The 18,100-nt window shown below is 44.1% G+C and overlaps 1 protein-coding gene across 1 annotated transcript in view; it reads right to left on the bottom strand.

The window, feature by feature from the left end:
* Positions 1 to 1,981: 1,981 nt before the first annotated feature.
* Positions 1,982 to 18,100, bottom strand: part of asap1a (ArfGAP with SH3 domain, ankyrin repeat and PH domain 1a) — a 159,985-nt gene continuing 143,866 nt past the window's right edge. The window contains exons 22-28 of the mRNA XM_071362569.1: positions 11,751 to 11,982; positions 10,641 to 10,817; positions 8,688 to 8,754; positions 6,535 to 6,599; positions 5,747 to 6,249; positions 5,345 to 5,467; positions 1,982 to 4,740 (exon numbers count right to left, since the gene is read on the bottom strand). Of these exons, the coding sequence (XP_071218670.1) occupies positions 4,666 to 4,740; positions 5,345 to 5,467; positions 5,747 to 6,249; positions 6,535 to 6,599; positions 8,688 to 8,754; positions 10,641 to 10,817; positions 11,751 to 11,982 (1,242 nt within the window). The 3' untranslated portion in view covers positions 1,982 to 4,665. The remainder of the gene's footprint in view (positions 4,741 to 5,344; positions 5,468 to 5,746; positions 6,250 to 6,534; positions 6,600 to 8,687; positions 8,755 to 10,640; positions 10,818 to 11,750; positions 11,983 to 18,100) is intronic.

The following is an 18,100-nucleotide window of genomic DNA, read 5'->3' as shown; positions in this document are numbered from 1 at the left end:
CCCTCCCTGTTCCCACTGTCTGACCTCAACCTAACTCATATTACCTCCTCCCTGTTCCCACTGTCTGACCTCAACCTAACTCATATTACCTCCTCCCTGTTCCCACTGTCTGACCTCAACCTAACTCATATTACCCCTCCCTGTTCCCACTGCCTGACACCCTCCCTGTTCCCACTGTCTGACCTCAACCTAACTCATATTACCACCCTCACCAAAGACGACAGACACCACTATCTCTCCCTCCATGCACACTACACCCTCTCATTTGACCACCACATAAGACAGACTGTCAAATCCTCATTCTTCCACCTTGCCAATGATCTCCCTCTCCCGTCCTGCTGCTGAAATCCTCATACATGCATTAATCTCCTCCCGTCTTGACTAATGCAACTCACTACTCTCCGGCATCAACTCAAGTGCCCTCCATAAGCTCCAAAGGGACTCCTCACCCACACTGGTGAAGTCCTGGCAGCACATCACCCCTGTCCTCCGTGAAATCTACTGGCTCCCTGTCTCCCAACGCATTGAGAGACGCAGACTCGGTCTCGACCTTTAAGTCTTTATTGAAGACTCATCTCTTCAGTAGGTCCTATGATTGAGTGTAATCCTATTACGGAGGCTGAGTCACTGGCTTACTTGTGCTCTTCTATGGCGTCCCTAGGAGGGGTGCGTCACTTGAGTGGGTTGAGTCACTGACGTGATCTTCCAGCCCGGGTTGGCACCCCCCTCGGGTTCGTGCCGTGAGGGAGGTCTTCGTGGGCTATACTCGGCCTTGTCTCAGGGTAGTAAGTTGGTGGTTGAAGATATCCCTCTAGTGGTGTAGGGGCTGTGCCTTGGAAAAGTGGGTGGAGTTATATCCTGCCTGTTTGGCCCTGTCCGGGGGTATCGTCGGACAAGGCCACAGTGTTTCCCGACCCCTCCTGTCTCATCCTCCAGTATTTATGCTGCAATAGTTTGTGTGTAGGGGGGCTAGGGTCAGTCTGTTATATCTGGAGTATTTCTCATGTCGTATCCGGTGTCTTGTGTGAATTTAAGTATGCTCCCTCTAATTCTCTCGCTTTTTCTCTCTCTCTTCTCTCGGAGAACCTGAGCCCTAGGACCATGCCTCAGGACTACCTGGCCTGATGACTCCTTGCTGTACCCCAGTCCACCTGATCACGCTGCTGCTCCAGTTTCAACTGTTCTGCCTGCGGCTATGGAACCCTGACCTGTTCACTGGACATGCTACCTGGTCCCGGACCTGCTGTTTTGGACTCTCTCTCTACCGCACCTGCTGTCTCTAACTCTGAATGATCGGCTATGAAAAGCCAACTGACATTTACACCTGTGGTGCTGACCTGTTGCACCCTCTGCAACCACTGTGATTATTATCTGACCCTGCTGGTCATCTATGAACGTTTAAACATCTTGGCCATGTTCTGTTATAATCTCCACCTGGCACAGCCAGAAGAGGACTGGCTACCCCTCAGAGCCTGGTTCCTCTCTAAGTTATGGCCTTTCTAGGGGGCTTTTCCTAGCCACCGTGCTTCTACATCTGCATTGCTTGCTGTTTGGGGTTTTAGGCTGGGTTTCTGTTCAGCACTTTGTGACATCAGCTGATGTAAAAAGGGCTTTATAAATATATTTGATTGATTACAAGCTCCTCCTTCTGACCTACAGACCTTTTCTACACCTGCATTACTTGCTGTTTGGGGTTTTAGGCTGGGTTTCTGTACAGCACTTTGAGATATCAGCTGATGTAAGAAGGGCTATATAAATACATTTGATTTGATTTGATTCTCCCCCACCAACCAATACGCGCAGCCTCCGTTCCCCCACAGCGGGCCACCTTACCATCCCCAGGTTGAAGCTCCAGAGCTTCGGCCACAGGGCCTTCTCCTAGGCTCTGGAACTCCCTCCCTCCAGCCATCCGTGACTCAGAGTCCATCACAGTCTTTCAGTCCCTCCTAAATCTTTTAAATAAAACAAGCATTCACAATAATTCAACATAAAATCTTTATTATTCGATGAATAATGGAGTCATGGTTCTGTCCTCAACACACAATATCAAACAATGAAGCCAACACACATGCGGAACAGGGATAGACATCTGCATCCAGTTATTTCACAATAAAACAAATGTCAAACTAGCCTTCTAAAAAGCACTGCCAGTCCAATATACATCCAACTTGAGTGAGGAATAACACTGAAGGCGCAGAATCTGACATGAATTTGATGCATTTGAATATGTTTAATTAATTATTATTACCCATGTCCAGCTTCTGGTATAGTTCTAGATTAAATAAATATTCAAGTAAATGTAAAAATCTAGAGGATTTGTGAATCAGCCAATTGATTGCCATGGCTTACTCACTCCTCCATCAGTGGGGCCCCACTGGTTTTGCCTGTGCTGAAATCACACAGACATTGTTGAGAAATGTAAAAAAAAGCCTGGTCTAAAGGGGATGTGATGAAAGCTTCAATTCTCATCACACATATTAGGCACAATAATAACAAGACGTGCTAACAAATTTTCTCCCACAAGGAATAACCTAGCTGAATGAGCTACTGTAAACAGTAAATGCCAAACACAAGGAAAAAGCCTGATGGTAGTGGTGTAGCTGTCAATGCCCCAGTCTTTTCCAACCCCAAACAGAATCAAACATACATTTACACTCAATACACAATAAAAGGCGTCTCCCTTTAACAATCACTAACTATAGTCATAAGAAATGTCCCTGACCATCAACATCAAATATAATACAAGAAGCATTAATAGTTAATTATTTCTTTCCTGTTAATACGACGACAGCTTTATTTTAAACTAAGGCGAAACCTTGTCCCTAAAAACGGCATGTCAGCGTGGCAGTCATTCAGTCATTTTCACACCTCCGTCAGTCACAGCAAATTCCTCCATGACAAATCTAAACAAACATAAAAATGAATCATATTCCATTCCAATAATCCTGAAGCTCAACGACATGACCTCATGCTTCGGCCTGTGTTAAAAAATCCACTCCAAATCATCCATTCTGTTTACAACAAGACCGTTAAGTAATACGGCAAGACAACTCGGCAAAGATTTTAACTTTCTGGCCTAAATTAAAAACGAAAGTATTGGGTCAAATACAACACAGAGTGAAACTGTCTGTATTTTCATGTTATGGGTGTGCTTGTCATCAGCAAGGACTGGGGAGTTTGTCAGCCTCAAATTATAAAACGACAATATCTCCAAATTTTTATGACTTAAAAACCTCCAACTATAAATTATAGAAATTCATATACAAAAATTGAAAGCATTTAATGAGAAAACTAAAAGGTGTGCAACATGAAAATGACCTGGTTAGACTGTTTCAAGTTATCGATAAGGGTGAGTGACTAATTGTGTACTGTTTTGGCGGAGTGAACGTACAAGACAACTCTCATTTGGCTTGAGTCATGGCTGATGCATTTCTTAATGAGCAATATGAAAAATGTGGCTAAATGAGGAAGTTCAGCCCCCCTTTAACCATTAATTGGGCAACTTCATCCTTCTCCATTGAAACTTGCAGACCAATACTGATGGAAGCCCGGTATGAAACAAAGCATCTATCCTCATAATTTATATCACACACAATGCTTGGTTTTCATATTTGATCTTGTGAAACAATGTGTGTGCATGAGTGTGAGTGTGTGTGTGTGTAATGCCATTTTCACTTCATGGATTGATACTCTGGTCAAGCAGTGGAGATTTCCATGAAAATGCACGTTTCACAATAATCTCAAGATTCGCTAAATGCATGAGAATGCATATTTCTCGCACTATACATTTGATCATATAATATCACAATTAAGGTGAAGGAGAACTACTAACTACTGGGGGATTGATGCAGTAACTGTGCCAGCCACCAGCACTACAACAAATGGTTTGACTTCCTCGGCTGTTAATCACTTTATCGCTCAAATTAGCATTGTATAACATACCGTGACAGAAAAGTCTCTTCAAATGGATCCCAATATAAGCAAAAATAAAACAAACAAATTGGTATATTGTCATGAATAAATACTTCCTCCAACCTTTCAGTCTTCTCGAAACTCACTTTGTTGCATTGCCAAATAAACAGGCCAGTAGACAGAGAGGATATGTGCCATAAGGGCTAATATACTGTATATTATCTGAGTCACAAACTCCTTATCAAATTGACCTCTCATGAGTCATGATCATTAACTACTTCCAAGAGTTCGAGAGATGATAATGACATAAAACAGTCAAGCTAAAATGGTAGACCGTTGGAACACGAAGAAGATAGCCCTACCTCTCTGAGCAAGCAGGGTCAATGTACATATGCACACTTCTATATAAATACAGAAATATACACTCGTAGGTGTGCATGTGTAGGTACAAAGATACACTTACATGGACATACATAGATTTGTTTATCTACACACATACATACAGCTACAGCATACATTGAGAAATTCTGAGGAAAGCTACTGCAAGCCCAGTTTCATGCTGGGTTGCTGCTACGGTAATACTGGTAGGCAGGATATCACAGTTTATATACAATAAGTCTTCATTGCACTGAGGCTGGGCTGGATTCTTTGTTCGCATTTGTTTCACTTCTGCCTAAAGTCTGATGTGAGGCCAGGGAAGGGCAGGGCTTGTGCTAGATTAGAGGAATGGCCTCACACCTCTCTCCCCGGCTGTCAGTCGGACAGAATGTGCACAAAGGACATGGGGAAGACCCCTTTCCTCTCGGGATGTCCTTCTATGTGCCCGATCTGAAAGAGATAAAAGAGATGGATAATGATGAAAACATTATGCCTATTTTACAGCTTCACAATGAGGCTGACATGAGTGTCATGTAAATGAGTATACTCTCATACTTCAATCATTTGGTGTACTTGGTTTTTTCTCTTTACTAATGATCCCTGATCTGAAAGGATTGGAAAGGAGAAAAATGCATGGCAGAAGCTTCACCTAGCCTACCTGACAACTTCTGCTATACAGTATCTCCTTCGCCTTTCTGGTATAATTGTTTACATGTTGGTCATTTAGCAGACACTTTCATCCAGAGTGACTTACAGACAGTTGTCAGTCAGCCTAGTCCTCTTAGATCAGCATAGAAAGGCAATAGATTTGTCATACATTCTGTATGACAAAACCAGGGTTACGTGCAGGAGTGTGCAACCTACTGAATGTTGCAGATAGAAACACTTTGAATAAGTCCTTTAACGTATGCAACTCATCTGAACTCATCCTAAAAAAAATAGAGATGAGTTGCACTTTTGACGGACAAAAACAGACAATGATGTACGCCATATAGGATTTTATCCGTGTTCATTTATGAGTGTGGCTGCAGCCTGATGCAGGTCAACTACTCACCCACCACTCCGGGTCCTCCTCTCCTGTGACGATGATAACCTCTCCCTCTGCAAAGGTCAGCTCATCATCGTTATCCGCCTGGCAGTCGTAGATAGTCTTCACCCGTCTAGTTTTACTCTTCCCCTGGTTGAAAATGCAATAAGCGCAGTATGTTTACATTACCATCAGCGTAAATTGATAAACTTGATAAAATTGTACTTTGAGTTAGAATTTTTTTTCTTCTTAAAACCAGTTCAGCCTTGAAAGGTTTTAAGCAGGGTTGAAGGCACTGTTTCCACATTCATGGTAAACGCTGCATATGTCAGCTTCATCGGAAATGACCTGACGCGGATCTTCCGCGATACGGATTGAATCCAGCCCTAGGTACTACAACAAAAAGCACTATCTTTAGTCAGCACTCACAGTGTTGATCTTCCGAGGCAGCGGCACAGGCATTTCCACTGCACACGGCGGGGATCCATTGGTGTCCTCACTGGCCTGTCTGGGGGATAGCTCCCCCTGTTGACTGCAAGACTGCTTGTCCATCGCAGTCTGCACGGCCTCGCCCGGAGGGAGCCGCTCACTGACAGGGGGCTTTGGAGGGATGTCGCTCAGTTGAGGCTTGGGCGGGAGGTCCTTGAGCTGCGGTTTGGGCGGGAGATTCGACAGCTGTGGTTTCGGGGGGAGGTCAGAGAGCTGGGGCTTGGGGGGCAGATCTGACATCTGGGGTTTGGGAGGCAGTTCGCTTAGCTGCGTTTTTTCTGCCAACGGGGCCCTCTGAGGGTTGTCTCCGGGGGTCTGCAGGGGCTGGGGCGATTTTTGGTAAGACTCTAGTTGGGCGCAGGTTGACCTCTGTAGAACCTCCGGAGGTTGGCAGAGCTTGTCCACTGAAGGGAGGTGGATAGTGTCGATCTTCCGTAGTGCCACTTCAACAAGACAGGGTGAGGCATGAAAAAGTGTCAACTTGAAACAACTTATTTTGGTATATTTTGGGTTAACAGTATAAATTGTATACATGTAGTGCTGGTTTCCCAGACAAATTTAGCTTGTCCAGGACTAAAAAACATTCTCAATGGGGATTCTCCATTGAAACAACGTTTTAGTCCAGGACTAGGCTTAATCTGTGTCTGGGAAACTGGCCAGAAAACTATACTGTGTGATTTCTTTCATTGTTACACATTTTCTGTCAAAGAAGAGAGAAAAAACAATACCTTTTTGAGGTAGTTTGGGTAGAACCCTTGGACCAAGTGTTGACTTTGTATTACTAATGGTAGTGCTGAAAGAGAGATAAGATTATAGATTATAAGATTACCCATTATACAATGTGATCTTAGCCTCTGAAGGTTGAGGGGTCCATTTCTGAATGTTTGTATGCACTGTGTAAGTGCTTAAGTTCTAAGCCATCTTTTTGGTTGTTGACGCTCATAATCAAATCAAATCAAATTATATTGGACACATACACATGTTTAGCAGATGTTATTGCTTGTGTTCCTAGTTCCAACAGTGCAGTAGTATCTACCAATTCACAACAATACACACACATCTAAAAGTAAAATAATGGAGTTAAGAAATATATAAATATTAGGACGAGCAACGTCGGAGTGGCATTGACTAAAATACAGTAGATTAGAACACAGTATATACATATGAAATGAGTAAAGCAGTATATCAACATTATTAAAGTGACTAGTGTTCCATTATTAAAGTGGCCAGTGATTCCATGTCTATGTATATAGGGCAGCAGCCTTAAGGTGCAGGTTTGAGTAATCAGGTGGTACTCGGCTAGTGATGGCTATGTAACAGTCTGATGGCCTTGAGATAGAAGCTGTTTTCAGTCTCTTGGTCCCAGCTTTGATGCACCTGTACTGACCTAGCCTTCTGGATGGTAGCGGAGCGAACAGGCCATGGCTCGGGTGGTTGATGTCCTTGATGATATTTTTGGCCTTCCTGTAACATCGGTGTCCTGGAGGGCAGGCAATGTGCCCCCGGTGATGCGTTGGGCAGACCGCACCACCCTGAGCAGAGCCCTGCGGTTGCGGGAAGTGCAGTTGCCATACCAGGCGGTGATTCAGCCTGACAGGATGCCCTCAATTGGACCATTTCAGATCATCGGTGATGTGTACGCCGAGGAAGCTTTTCATCTTCTCCACTGCGGTATGGTCGATGTGGATGGGGCGTGCTCTCTCTGCTGTTTCCTGAAGTCCACGATCAGCTCCTTTGTTTTGTTGATGTTGAGGAAGAGGTTATTTTCCTGCCACCACTCCACCAGGGCCCTCACCTCCTCCCTGTAGGCTGTCTTGTCATTGTTGGTAATCAGGCCTACAACTGTTGTGTCGTCTGCAAACTTGATGATTGAGTTGGAGGCATGCGTGGCCAAGCAGTCATGGGTGAACAGGGAGTACAGGTGGAGGCTGAGCACGCACCCTTGTGGGGCCCCTGTGTTGAGGATCAGCAAAGTGGAGGTGTTGTTTCCTACCTTCACCACCTGGGGTCAGCCCATCAGGGAGTCCAGGACCCAGTTGCACAGAGCGGGGTTCAGACCCAGGAACCCGAGCTTAATGATGAGCTTGGAGAGTACTATGGTGTTAAATGCTGAGCTGTAGTCAATGAACAGCATTCTTACATAGGAATTCCTCTTGTCCAGATGGGATAGGGAAGTGTGCAGTGCGATGGCGATTGCATCGTCTGTGGATCTATTGGGGCGGTATGCAAATTGAAGTGGGTCTTGGGTGTCAGGTAAGGTAGAGGTGATATGATCCTTAACTAGCCTCTCAAAGCACTTCATGATAACAGAAGCGAGTGCTACGGGGTACAGGAACAATGGTGAAGCAAGTGGGGAGAGCAGACTGGGATAGGGAGAGATTAAATATGTCCGTAAACACACCAGCCAGCTGGTCTGCGCATGCTCTGAGGACACGGCTAGGGATGCCGTCTTGGCAAGCAGCCTTGCGAGGGTTAACACCTTTAAATGTCTTACTCACGTTGGCCACGGAGAACGAGAGCCCGCAGTCGGAGCGGGCCGAGTCGGTGGCACTATGTTATCCTCAAAGCGGGTAAAGAAGGTGTTTAGCTTGTCTGAGTGCAAGACATCGGTGTCCGCGACGTGGCTGGTTTTCCCTTTGTAATCCGCGATTGTCTGTAGACCTTGCCACATACGTCTCGTGTCTGAGCCGTTGAATTGCGACACCGTTTGTATTCGACCATATTCCAAAACACGTAAACTGTAAGTCATCCACAAAATTAAATACCCTTTTAATTGTGAGCACTGTTGATAAATGCATCTGCTAAATATGCGATTGGCACTATTGCCCTGAGCCTGGACAGGCTGAATGAATGAGTTGAAGCAGCGGGGATGGTACTGTACCTCTGCTGCTGCTCAAACTTGTTTCCAGGTGAGGTCCTGTTTGTAGGCGGGGGAGTGGACACGCTTCCTGTGTGGGAAAAAAGAGTGAAGATTTATGGCCACATGCCTTACCGGGGCATGCTGGGATTTGGAACATACATTTCTTGATTTTTTTATTAATTATATACAGTGTACAGCCATTAATACTTGAAGAATATAACTTAGAAATGCCTCATGAGCTTAGTTTCAATGTCATTGATGTTCAGTCCTTGCATCAATAGCTCTGTCTATACATTTGAGCGCTAACATTTCTCCAGCCCCATCCCTCATCTTTTTAAAGTGTGTGTGGCGGGGATTGGTTCGTTGTTTTTTTAATCCAGACTGCCCCTTTAAAGGGACAGTTCACTCCAAAACCAAAGGTTAACAGATATTTTCAGACCTCAAAAGATGAGATAAGTCCATGGCCATGTATCAGAATGGGAAAGATAAACACCATATCATTTCCTGATTTCATTGAGTTTTACCATCAAGGACCACTTTGGAAACACGTATATTAATTTAAGGCTTTTAAGTGCTTATCTTCTGTGGAACCAAGGAACTGCTTGTTGTATTATTTCTTATGGAAAGAAGTGGAGGGCGCTTAACCAACGTTAGTCAAGGTGCAACCCAAATGATCATCTTTGAAAAAGAAAAGGTGTAATGATTGTCCACTATCAGAAACGTAGATGAAGGCCATTGATGAAGGACCAAACGTCAACCTTTTAATAGTTGCTTAAATAAAATAACATGTTTTTAATGGTGAGTGAGCGTTGCACCTTTTCCTTTTCAATGTATAATCATAGAGCATTATGGAACTGTATAATAATAAGATATGAGAGGCCCTCTAGCTGATATATCAATGATACATGCCAACCATGCCTTTTTGCTCAGTCATACAGTTTCACAATGCTCTAAGACTATCTATTAGCTGATTAATGTTAATAAGCCAATATAATACTTCATAACAAGGAGCTTCAAGATAGTTTTACCTGAATTTAAATGCTTGAATTCCAATGGAGGGTTTATCAAAATGAGTCATATTAATTCCAATTAAAAACTTCTATGGGTCTTACACATAAAGGGGCAGTTTTCCAGACACAGATTAAGGCTAGTCCTGGACTAAAAAGTATTTTCAATGGAGATTCTTCATTGTCTAGGAAACCACCCGAAAATGACTCAAATGTAAACGATTAAACTTGGTTGATCGTAAGGAAAAATACATAATATGTATCAGCAATATGTGACAGCGGGAATGTATTCAGCACTTGGCCTCTTTTTCGTTTTTTCTGCTCGCGGAGGAAGTGAACCAAAATGAGAAACAAAGAGGAACAACAGCAGGGTCAAAGTCAGCTCTATTTAATTTTGCCACTCTATTTGTGCTTTGATCAAATCAGCAGGGGGACGCAACGTTATGGGACGTTCAGATATAAACATGTTATGTAGAACAAACATGCCTCCGACACGTAGAATACGGAATCTCGTCAGCTCTACTCGTGGCATTTTTTCCTGCAATGTTTCGCTACTGAACATGGCCCTGGGCTAAACTATCGAGCACATATGGTAAAGTGCAAAATGCGTGGAAATTGAATGAATAGGTTGTTATCAATAACATAATGATGTTGTATTCCATTCCCAACTGGTGCAAGTATAGCCCAATCTGATACAGTAAACTATAGCTTTCCCTTTTAGAGACCATTCATTGGAGATTTGAGTAATACTAAATATAAGGAAGAAAACAACATACTCTTTTCTCTTTTGTGTGTTCAGGATTCAAAGTTACAGAACATCCAGATAGAAATTGATCATGTAAACCAGATTTGATTGTATGTAGTGTAGAATAGGGAATCCTGTCAGCACTATTTACTTCTATATGCAAGGTTCACAACATGTCACTGTATACATGCACAGTGTTGTTTTATACTTTTCGACACTCACCCCAACCGGTCCCACCTGTGCTCTGGGGGCCTTGCAGGACTGGGCTGGGGGGGTCTGAGAGGGTACGCTTGTGCCCGGGGGGAGGGGGTGGGGGTCTCTTCTTAAGGGTGGAGATGCCCCCGCTGCCTCCAGTCTGGGAGCCCAGGGGAAGGGAGGTAGGCGGACCAGTAGAAGGTGCTAGAAAAGTCAGAGAACGAGAGGCATGCTGTGATTGGTTAAAACAAGAGGGCCAAACTCTCTCTTGTCTTATGGAGGCATGCTACAGAGCTGTTATCTATGATCAAAGCCATATTTAATTCCAAAATAGGGTACTGTAAAGATGCAAAGGTTGAACAAGATGTTGAAGTTGATTCCTCTTACAAAAAGCGGAAGGCACTATATCAATCTATTTTGACATTAACAAAACTGTTCAAAAACACTGGATTATTCCATGCATGAACTGCATAATTATAAAAACTCTGTACATCAATCAATCAAATGTATTTATAAAGCCCTTTTTATATCAGCAGATGTCAAGCTGGGATTTTGGAACATACATTTTTGCATCTTTAAATTAATTATATAGAAATGCGGGAAATAAGGGAAAGGGGGATACCTAGTCAGTTGTACAACTGAACGCATTCAACTGAAATGTGTCTTCTGCATTTAACCCAACCCCTCTGAATCAGAGTTGCGGGGGGCTTGTGTATGTGAAAAAGTGTTACTATTTTAACTCTGCAATGTGGGTGTGATTAAGTTGAGCAGGAAGTGTTGCTGTATTGGTGGCGTAGCCTGCAACTGTAACATTCCTTGTTACGACTTATGGAAACTGTGCTGTGATCCTCCATAACACCTTTCTCTTATTCTGTTCCGAGGCTACAAGTCACACACGCACGGACACCTTTCTACTTACTTCTCATGCTGTACAAACCAGTATGGCCTTCAAATGCCGCCCTCCAAAAAGCAGCAATCTTTTCGGTTGATAAAGAGACCTGATGTATTTGATAAAATACATGATTCTCAGTTGCTACTGCCATAACCAGCACCATGGGAAAGACTCCTGTGCAAAGTGCATTTATTTTTTCTTTATATAATAGATTAAAATTAGATGAATAATATTATTCATGTTACCTTTCCCTGCTGTCCTGCTGGGTAGTGTAGTACCGTCAGGTACTGGTGAGGGATACATGTCTGTGGAGGTGTTGTAGACTGGGTTGGCAAAGGCCCCGTAGGATAGGCGCTGTTTGTCCCTGTGAGGGGTGTAACCCCCCGGGAGTGGCAGCTTGTCCTGAGGGGAGGACATACTGGAGGAGTGGCCGACGCTCTGGGGCCGCGGAGAGCGCTCTTTTTTCACAGGACTGGGCTGTGAAGGGTCAATAGTAAGAGGTCAGAGGTCAGCGACTGCTCATACCTATCCAGGACTGCGAGCAGAATGGTATCATAATCCCTATTGTGAATAAATATAGTACCAGTCAAAAGTTAGGACACACATACAAATTCAAGGGTTTTTCTTTATTTTTACTATTTTCTACATTGTAGAATAATAGTGAAGACATCACAACTATGGAATAGCACATCTGGAATCATGTAGTAACCAAAAAAGTGTTAAACAAATCAAAATATATTTTAGATTCTTCAAAGTCACCACCCTTTGCCTTGATGGAATGCTTTTCCAACAGTCTTGAAGGAGTTCCCACATATGCTGAGCACTTGGTGACTGCTTTTCCTTCACTCTGCGGTTCAACTCATCCCAAGCCATCTCAATTGGCTTGAGGTCAGGTGATTGTGGAGACCAGGTCACCTGATGCAGCACCATCACTCTCCTTCTTGGTCAAATAGCCCTTACACAGCCTGGAGGTGTGTTGGGTAATTGTCCTGTTGAAAAATAAATGATAGTCCCACTAAGCGCAAACCAGATGGGATGGCGTGTCGCTACAGAATGCTGTGGTAGCCATGCTGGTTAAGTGTGTCTTGAAATCTAAATACATTACAGACAGTGTCACCAGCAATGCACCCCCACACCATCACACCTCCTCATCCATTCTTGACGGTGGGAACCACACATGCGGAGATCATCCGTTCACCTACTCTGCGTCTCACATTGCGTTTGGAACCAGAAATCTCAAATTTGGACTCATCAGACAAAGACAAGATTTCCACAGGTCTAATGTCCATTGCTCGTGTTTCTTGGCCCAAGCAAGTCTCTGCTTCTTATTGGTGTCCTTTAGTAGTGGTTTCTTTGCAGAAATTCAACCATGAAGACCTGATTTCCGCAGTCTCCTCTGAACAGTTGATGTTGAGATGTGTTTGTTACGTGAACTCTGTGAAGCATTTATTTGGTGTGCAATCTGAGGTCCAGTTAACTCTAATGAACTTATCCTCTGCAGCAGAGATAGCTCTGGGACTTCCTTTCTTGTGGCAGTCGTCATGAGAGTCAGTTTCTTCATAGCGGTTGATGTTTTTTGCGACTGGACTTGAAAAAACGTTCAAAGTTTGACTGACCATGTGTTAAAATAATGGACTGTCATTTCTCTTTGCTTATTTGGAATTGGACTTGGTCTTTTACCAAATAGGGCTGTCTTCTGTATACCACCCTTACCTTGTCACAACACAACTGATTGGCTCAAACGCATTAAGAAGGAAAGAAATTCCACAAAATAACTTTTAACAAGGCACACCTGTTAATTGAAATGCATTCCAGGTGAATACGTCATGCAGCTGGTTGAGAGAACGCAAAGAGTGTGCAAAGCTGTCATCAAGGCAAAGGGTGGCTACTTTGAAGAATCTCAAATATAAAATATATTTTGATTTGTTCTTTTTTGTAACTACATGATTTAATATGTGTTACTTAGTTTTGAAAATAGTCAAAATAAAGAAAAACCCTGGCATGTGTAGGTGTATCCAAACTTTTGACTGGTATTGTAGGTCCTTTCAGAAGGGCTAACAGACAAATAGGCTACATGGACTATCTGAGTTGTCCCTTGTATTTTATTCTTATTTTCTATGCACACTCACAGGGCCCTTTACACTTAAAAAAACAAAACATTTTATTTAACCAGGTAGGCCAGTTGAGAACAAGTTCTCATTTACAACTGCGACCTGGCCAAGAGAAAGCAAAGCAGTGCGACAAAAACAACACAGAGTTACAAATAAACAAATGTACAGTCAATAACACAAAAGAAAAATCTATGTACAGAGTGTGCAAATGTAGAAGAGTAGGGAGGTAAGGCAATAAATAGGCCATAGAGGCAAAATTATTACAATTTAGCAATTAAACACTGGAGTGATAGATGTGCAGAAGATGAATGTGCAAGTAGAGATACTGGGGTGCAAAAGAGCGAGAGGATAAATAACAATATGCGGATGAGGTAGTTGGGTGTGCTATTTACAGATTGGCTGTGTAAAAGGTACAGTGATCGGTGAGCTGCTCTGACAGCTGATGCTTAAAGTTAGAGAGGGAGATATAAGACTCCAGCTTTACCGATTTTTGCAATTCATTCCAGTCATTGCCAGCAGAGAACTGGAAGGAAAGGCGGCCAAAGAAAGTGTTGGCTTTTGGGATGATCAGTGAAATATACCTGCTGGAGCGCATGCTGCTATGGTGACCAGTGAGCTGAGATAAGGCGGGGCTTTACCTAGCAAAGACTAATAGATGACCTGGAGCCAGTGGGTTTGGCAACGAATAGCCAACGAGAGCATACAGGTTGCAGTGGTGGGTAGTATATGGGGCTTTGGTGACAAAACAGATGGCACTGTGATAGACTACATTCAGTTTGCTGAGTAGAGCGTTGGAGGCTATTTTGTAAATGACATGGCCGAAGTCAAGGTTCGATAGGAGAGTCAGTTTAACGAGGGTATGTTTGGCAGCATGAGTGAAGGATGCTTTGTTGCGAAATAGGAAGCCGATTCTATATTACATTTTGGATTGGAGATGCTTAATGAGTCTGGAAGGAGAGTTTACAGTCTAACCAGACACCTAGGTATTTGTAGTTGTCCACATATTCTAAGTCAGAACCGTCCAGAGTAGTGATGCTAGTCGGGCGGGCGGGTGCGGGCAGCAATCTGTTGAAGAGCATGCATTTAGTTGTACTAGCATGTAAAAGCAGTTGGAAGGAGTGTTGTATGGCATTGAAGCTCGTTTGGAAGTTTAACACAGTGTCCAAAGAAGGGACAGATGTATACAGAATGGTGTTGTCTGCGTAGAGGAAGAGCGACATCATTGATATACACAGAGAAAAGAGTCGGCCCAAGAATTGAACCCTGTGGCACCCCCATAGAGACCGCAGAGGTCCCGACAACCGGCACTCCGATTTGACACACTGAACTCTATCTGAGAAGTAGTTGGTGAACCAGGCGAGGCAGTCATTTGAGAAACCAAGGCTATTGAGTCTACCGATAAGAATGTGGTGATTGACAGAGTCAAAAGCCTTAGCCAGGTCGATGAAGACGGCTGCACAGTACTGTCTTTTATTGATAGCGGTTATGATATTGTTTAGGAACTTGAGGGTGGTTGAGGTGCACCCATTACCAGCTCGGAAACCAGATTGCATAGTGGAGAAAGTATGGTGGGATTCGAAATGGTCGGTGATCTGTTTGTTAACTTGGCTTTCGAAGACTTTAGAAAGGCAGGGCAGGATGAATATAGGTCTATAACAGTTTGGGTCTTGAGTGTCTCCCCCTTTGAAGAGGGGGATGGCCGCGGCAGTTTTCCAATCTTTGGGGATCTCAAACGATATGAAAGAGACCTTGAATAGTCTAGTAATAGGGGTTGCAACAATTTAGGCTGATAATTTTAGAAAGAGAGGGTCCATATTGTCTAGCCCTGCTGATTTGCAGGGATCCTGATTTTGCAGCTCTTTCAGAACATCAACTGTCTGGATTTGGGTGAAGGAGAAGTGGGGGGTGGGGGGGGGGCTTGTGCAAGTTGCTGCAGGGGTTGCTGAGCTGTTGGCCGGGGTAGGGGTATAGCCAGGTGGAAAGCATGGCCAGCCGTAGAAAAATGCTTATTGAAATGATCGATTATCATAGATTTATGGGTGGTGACACTCATAAATCTAGCATCAGTGCTAGATTTATCAGTTTCCTAGCATCAGTGCAGTGAGCAGCTGGGAGGAGGTGCTCTAAATCTCCATGGACTTTACAGTGTCCCACAACTTTTTGGAATTAGTGCTACAGGATGCAAATGTCTGTTTGAAGAAGCTAGCCTTAGCTTTCCTAACTGACTGAGTATATTGGTTTCTGACTTCCCTGAAAAGTAGCATATTGCAGGGGCTATTCGATGCTAATGTTTTTGTGCTAGCCAAGGGCAGTCAAGTCTGGGATGAACCAAGGGCTTTATCTGTTCTTAGTTCTACATTTTTTGAATGGGGCATGCTTATTTAAGATGGTGAGGAAAGCACTTTTAAAGAGTAACCATCCTCTACTGAAGGGATGAGGTCAATATCCTTCCAGGATACCCTGGCCAGGTCAATTAGAAAGGACTGCTCGCTGAAGTGCTTTAGGGAGCGTTTGACAGTGATGAGGGATGGTCGTTTGACCGCGGACCCATTACGCACGCAAGCAATGAGGCAGTGATCGCTGAGATCCTGATTGAAGACAGCAGGGGTGTATTTAGAGGGCAAGTTGATGTGGATGATATCTAAGAGGTTGCCCATGGTTACAGATTTAGGGTTGTACCTGGTAGGTTCCTTGATAATTTGTGTGAGATTGAGGGCATCTATCTTAGATTGTTGGACGGCCGGGGTGTTAAGCATGTCCCAGTTTAGGTCACCTAACAGTACGAGCTCTGAAGATAGATGGGGGGTAATCAATTCACATATGGTGTCCAGGGCATAGCTGGGGGCTGAAGGTGGTCTATAACAAGCGGCAACGGTGAGAGACTCATTTCTAGAAAGGTGAATTTTTAGAAGTAGAAGCTCGAATTGTTTGGGGACGGACCTGGATAGCATGACAGAACTCTGCAGGGTATCTCTGCAGTAGATTGCAACTCCGCCCCCTTTGGCAGTTCTATCTTGTCGGAAAATGTTATAGTTAGGGATGCACATTTCAGGATTTTTGGTGGCCTTCCTAAGCCAGGATTTAGACATGGCTAGGACATCAGGGTTGGCAGTGTGTGCTAAAGCAGTGAATAAAACAAACTTAGGGAGGAGGCTTCTAATGTTAACATGCATGAAACCAAAGCTTTTACGGTTACAGAAGTCAACAAATGAGAGCGCCTGGGGATTGTGAGTGGTGCTGGGGGCTGCAGGGCCTGGGTTACACTCTACATCACCATAGGAACAGAGGAGGAGTAGGATAAGGGTACGGCTAAAGGCTATAAGAACTGGTCGTCTCGTGCGTTCGGAACAGAGAGTAAAAGGAGCAGATTTCTGGGCGCGGAAGAATAGATTCAAGGCATAATGTACAGACAAGGGTATGTTAGGATGTGAGTACAGTGGAGGTAAACCTAGGCATTGAGTGATGAGAGAGATTTTGTCTCTAGAGGCACCAGTAAAGCCAGGTGAGGTCACCACATGTGTGGGGGGGTGGAACAAAAGGGCTATCTAAGGTATATTGGGCAGGCCTGGGGGCTCTACAGTGAAATAAGACAATAATCACTAACCAAAACAGCAATAGACAAGGCATATTGACATTAGGGAGAGGCATGTGTAGCCGAGTGATCATAGGGTCAAATGAGTAGCACTAGATGAGTCAGGGAGCCAATTCAGTAGTCACTACTACGCTAGGTGAGCTGGAGACACAACGATTCAGACAGCTAGCGGGCCGGGGCTAGCAGGTGGGCCTCCGGCGACATCGCAATGGAAGAGCCTGTTGAAACCACCTCGGACGGTTACGTCGGCAGACCAGTCGTGATGGATTGGCGTGGCTCCGTGTCGGCAGTAAAGAGTCCAGGCCAATTGGCAAAAGAGATATTGTAGCACAAGAATTGGCTGGTGGACCTCTTTTGCTAGCTCCAAGCTAACTGGTGCTTGCTTCGGGACAGAGATGTTTGCCAGGAGTAGCCACTCAGATAGCAGCTAGCTAGCTGCGATGATCCGGTGTAAAGGTTCAGAGCTTGCGGTAGGAATCCGGAGATGTAGTAGAGAAAAAGCAGTCCGATATGTTCTGGGTTGATATCGCGCTGTGCAGACTGGCAAGAGTTGACCGGGCTGAGGCTGGCTGATGTCCGAGTTAATGTTGAGGACCGCTAGCAGTGGCTAACTGACTACTAGCTAGTAGCTAGTTAGCTGGCGAGCTTCTGAAGGGGTTTCCGGTTCTAAAGTATAAAAATAACAGATCCGTACCACATTGGGTGATGCGGGTTGCAGGAGAGTATATCCAGTCCGTAGATAGAAAGTGAGATAAAAATATATACGAAATATATACCAAGAAAACGATATATACACGGGACAGGTCAAAACCATCTCGGAACTACCACACTTACACACATTGACACTCCAGCACACACACACTCCATCATTTGCTCACACGCATAATACGCA

The sequence above is a fragment of the Salvelinus alpinus genome, chromosome 23, assembly GCF_045679555.1.
Source record: "Salvelinus alpinus chromosome 23, SLU_Salpinus.1, whole genome shotgun sequence".
Taxonomy (NCBI): Eukaryota; Metazoa; Chordata; class Actinopteri; order Salmoniformes; family Salmonidae; genus Salvelinus; species Salvelinus alpinus.
Note: the sequence above shows the minus strand (reverse complement) of the source record. Positions and strands in the feature narration are given on the sequence as shown.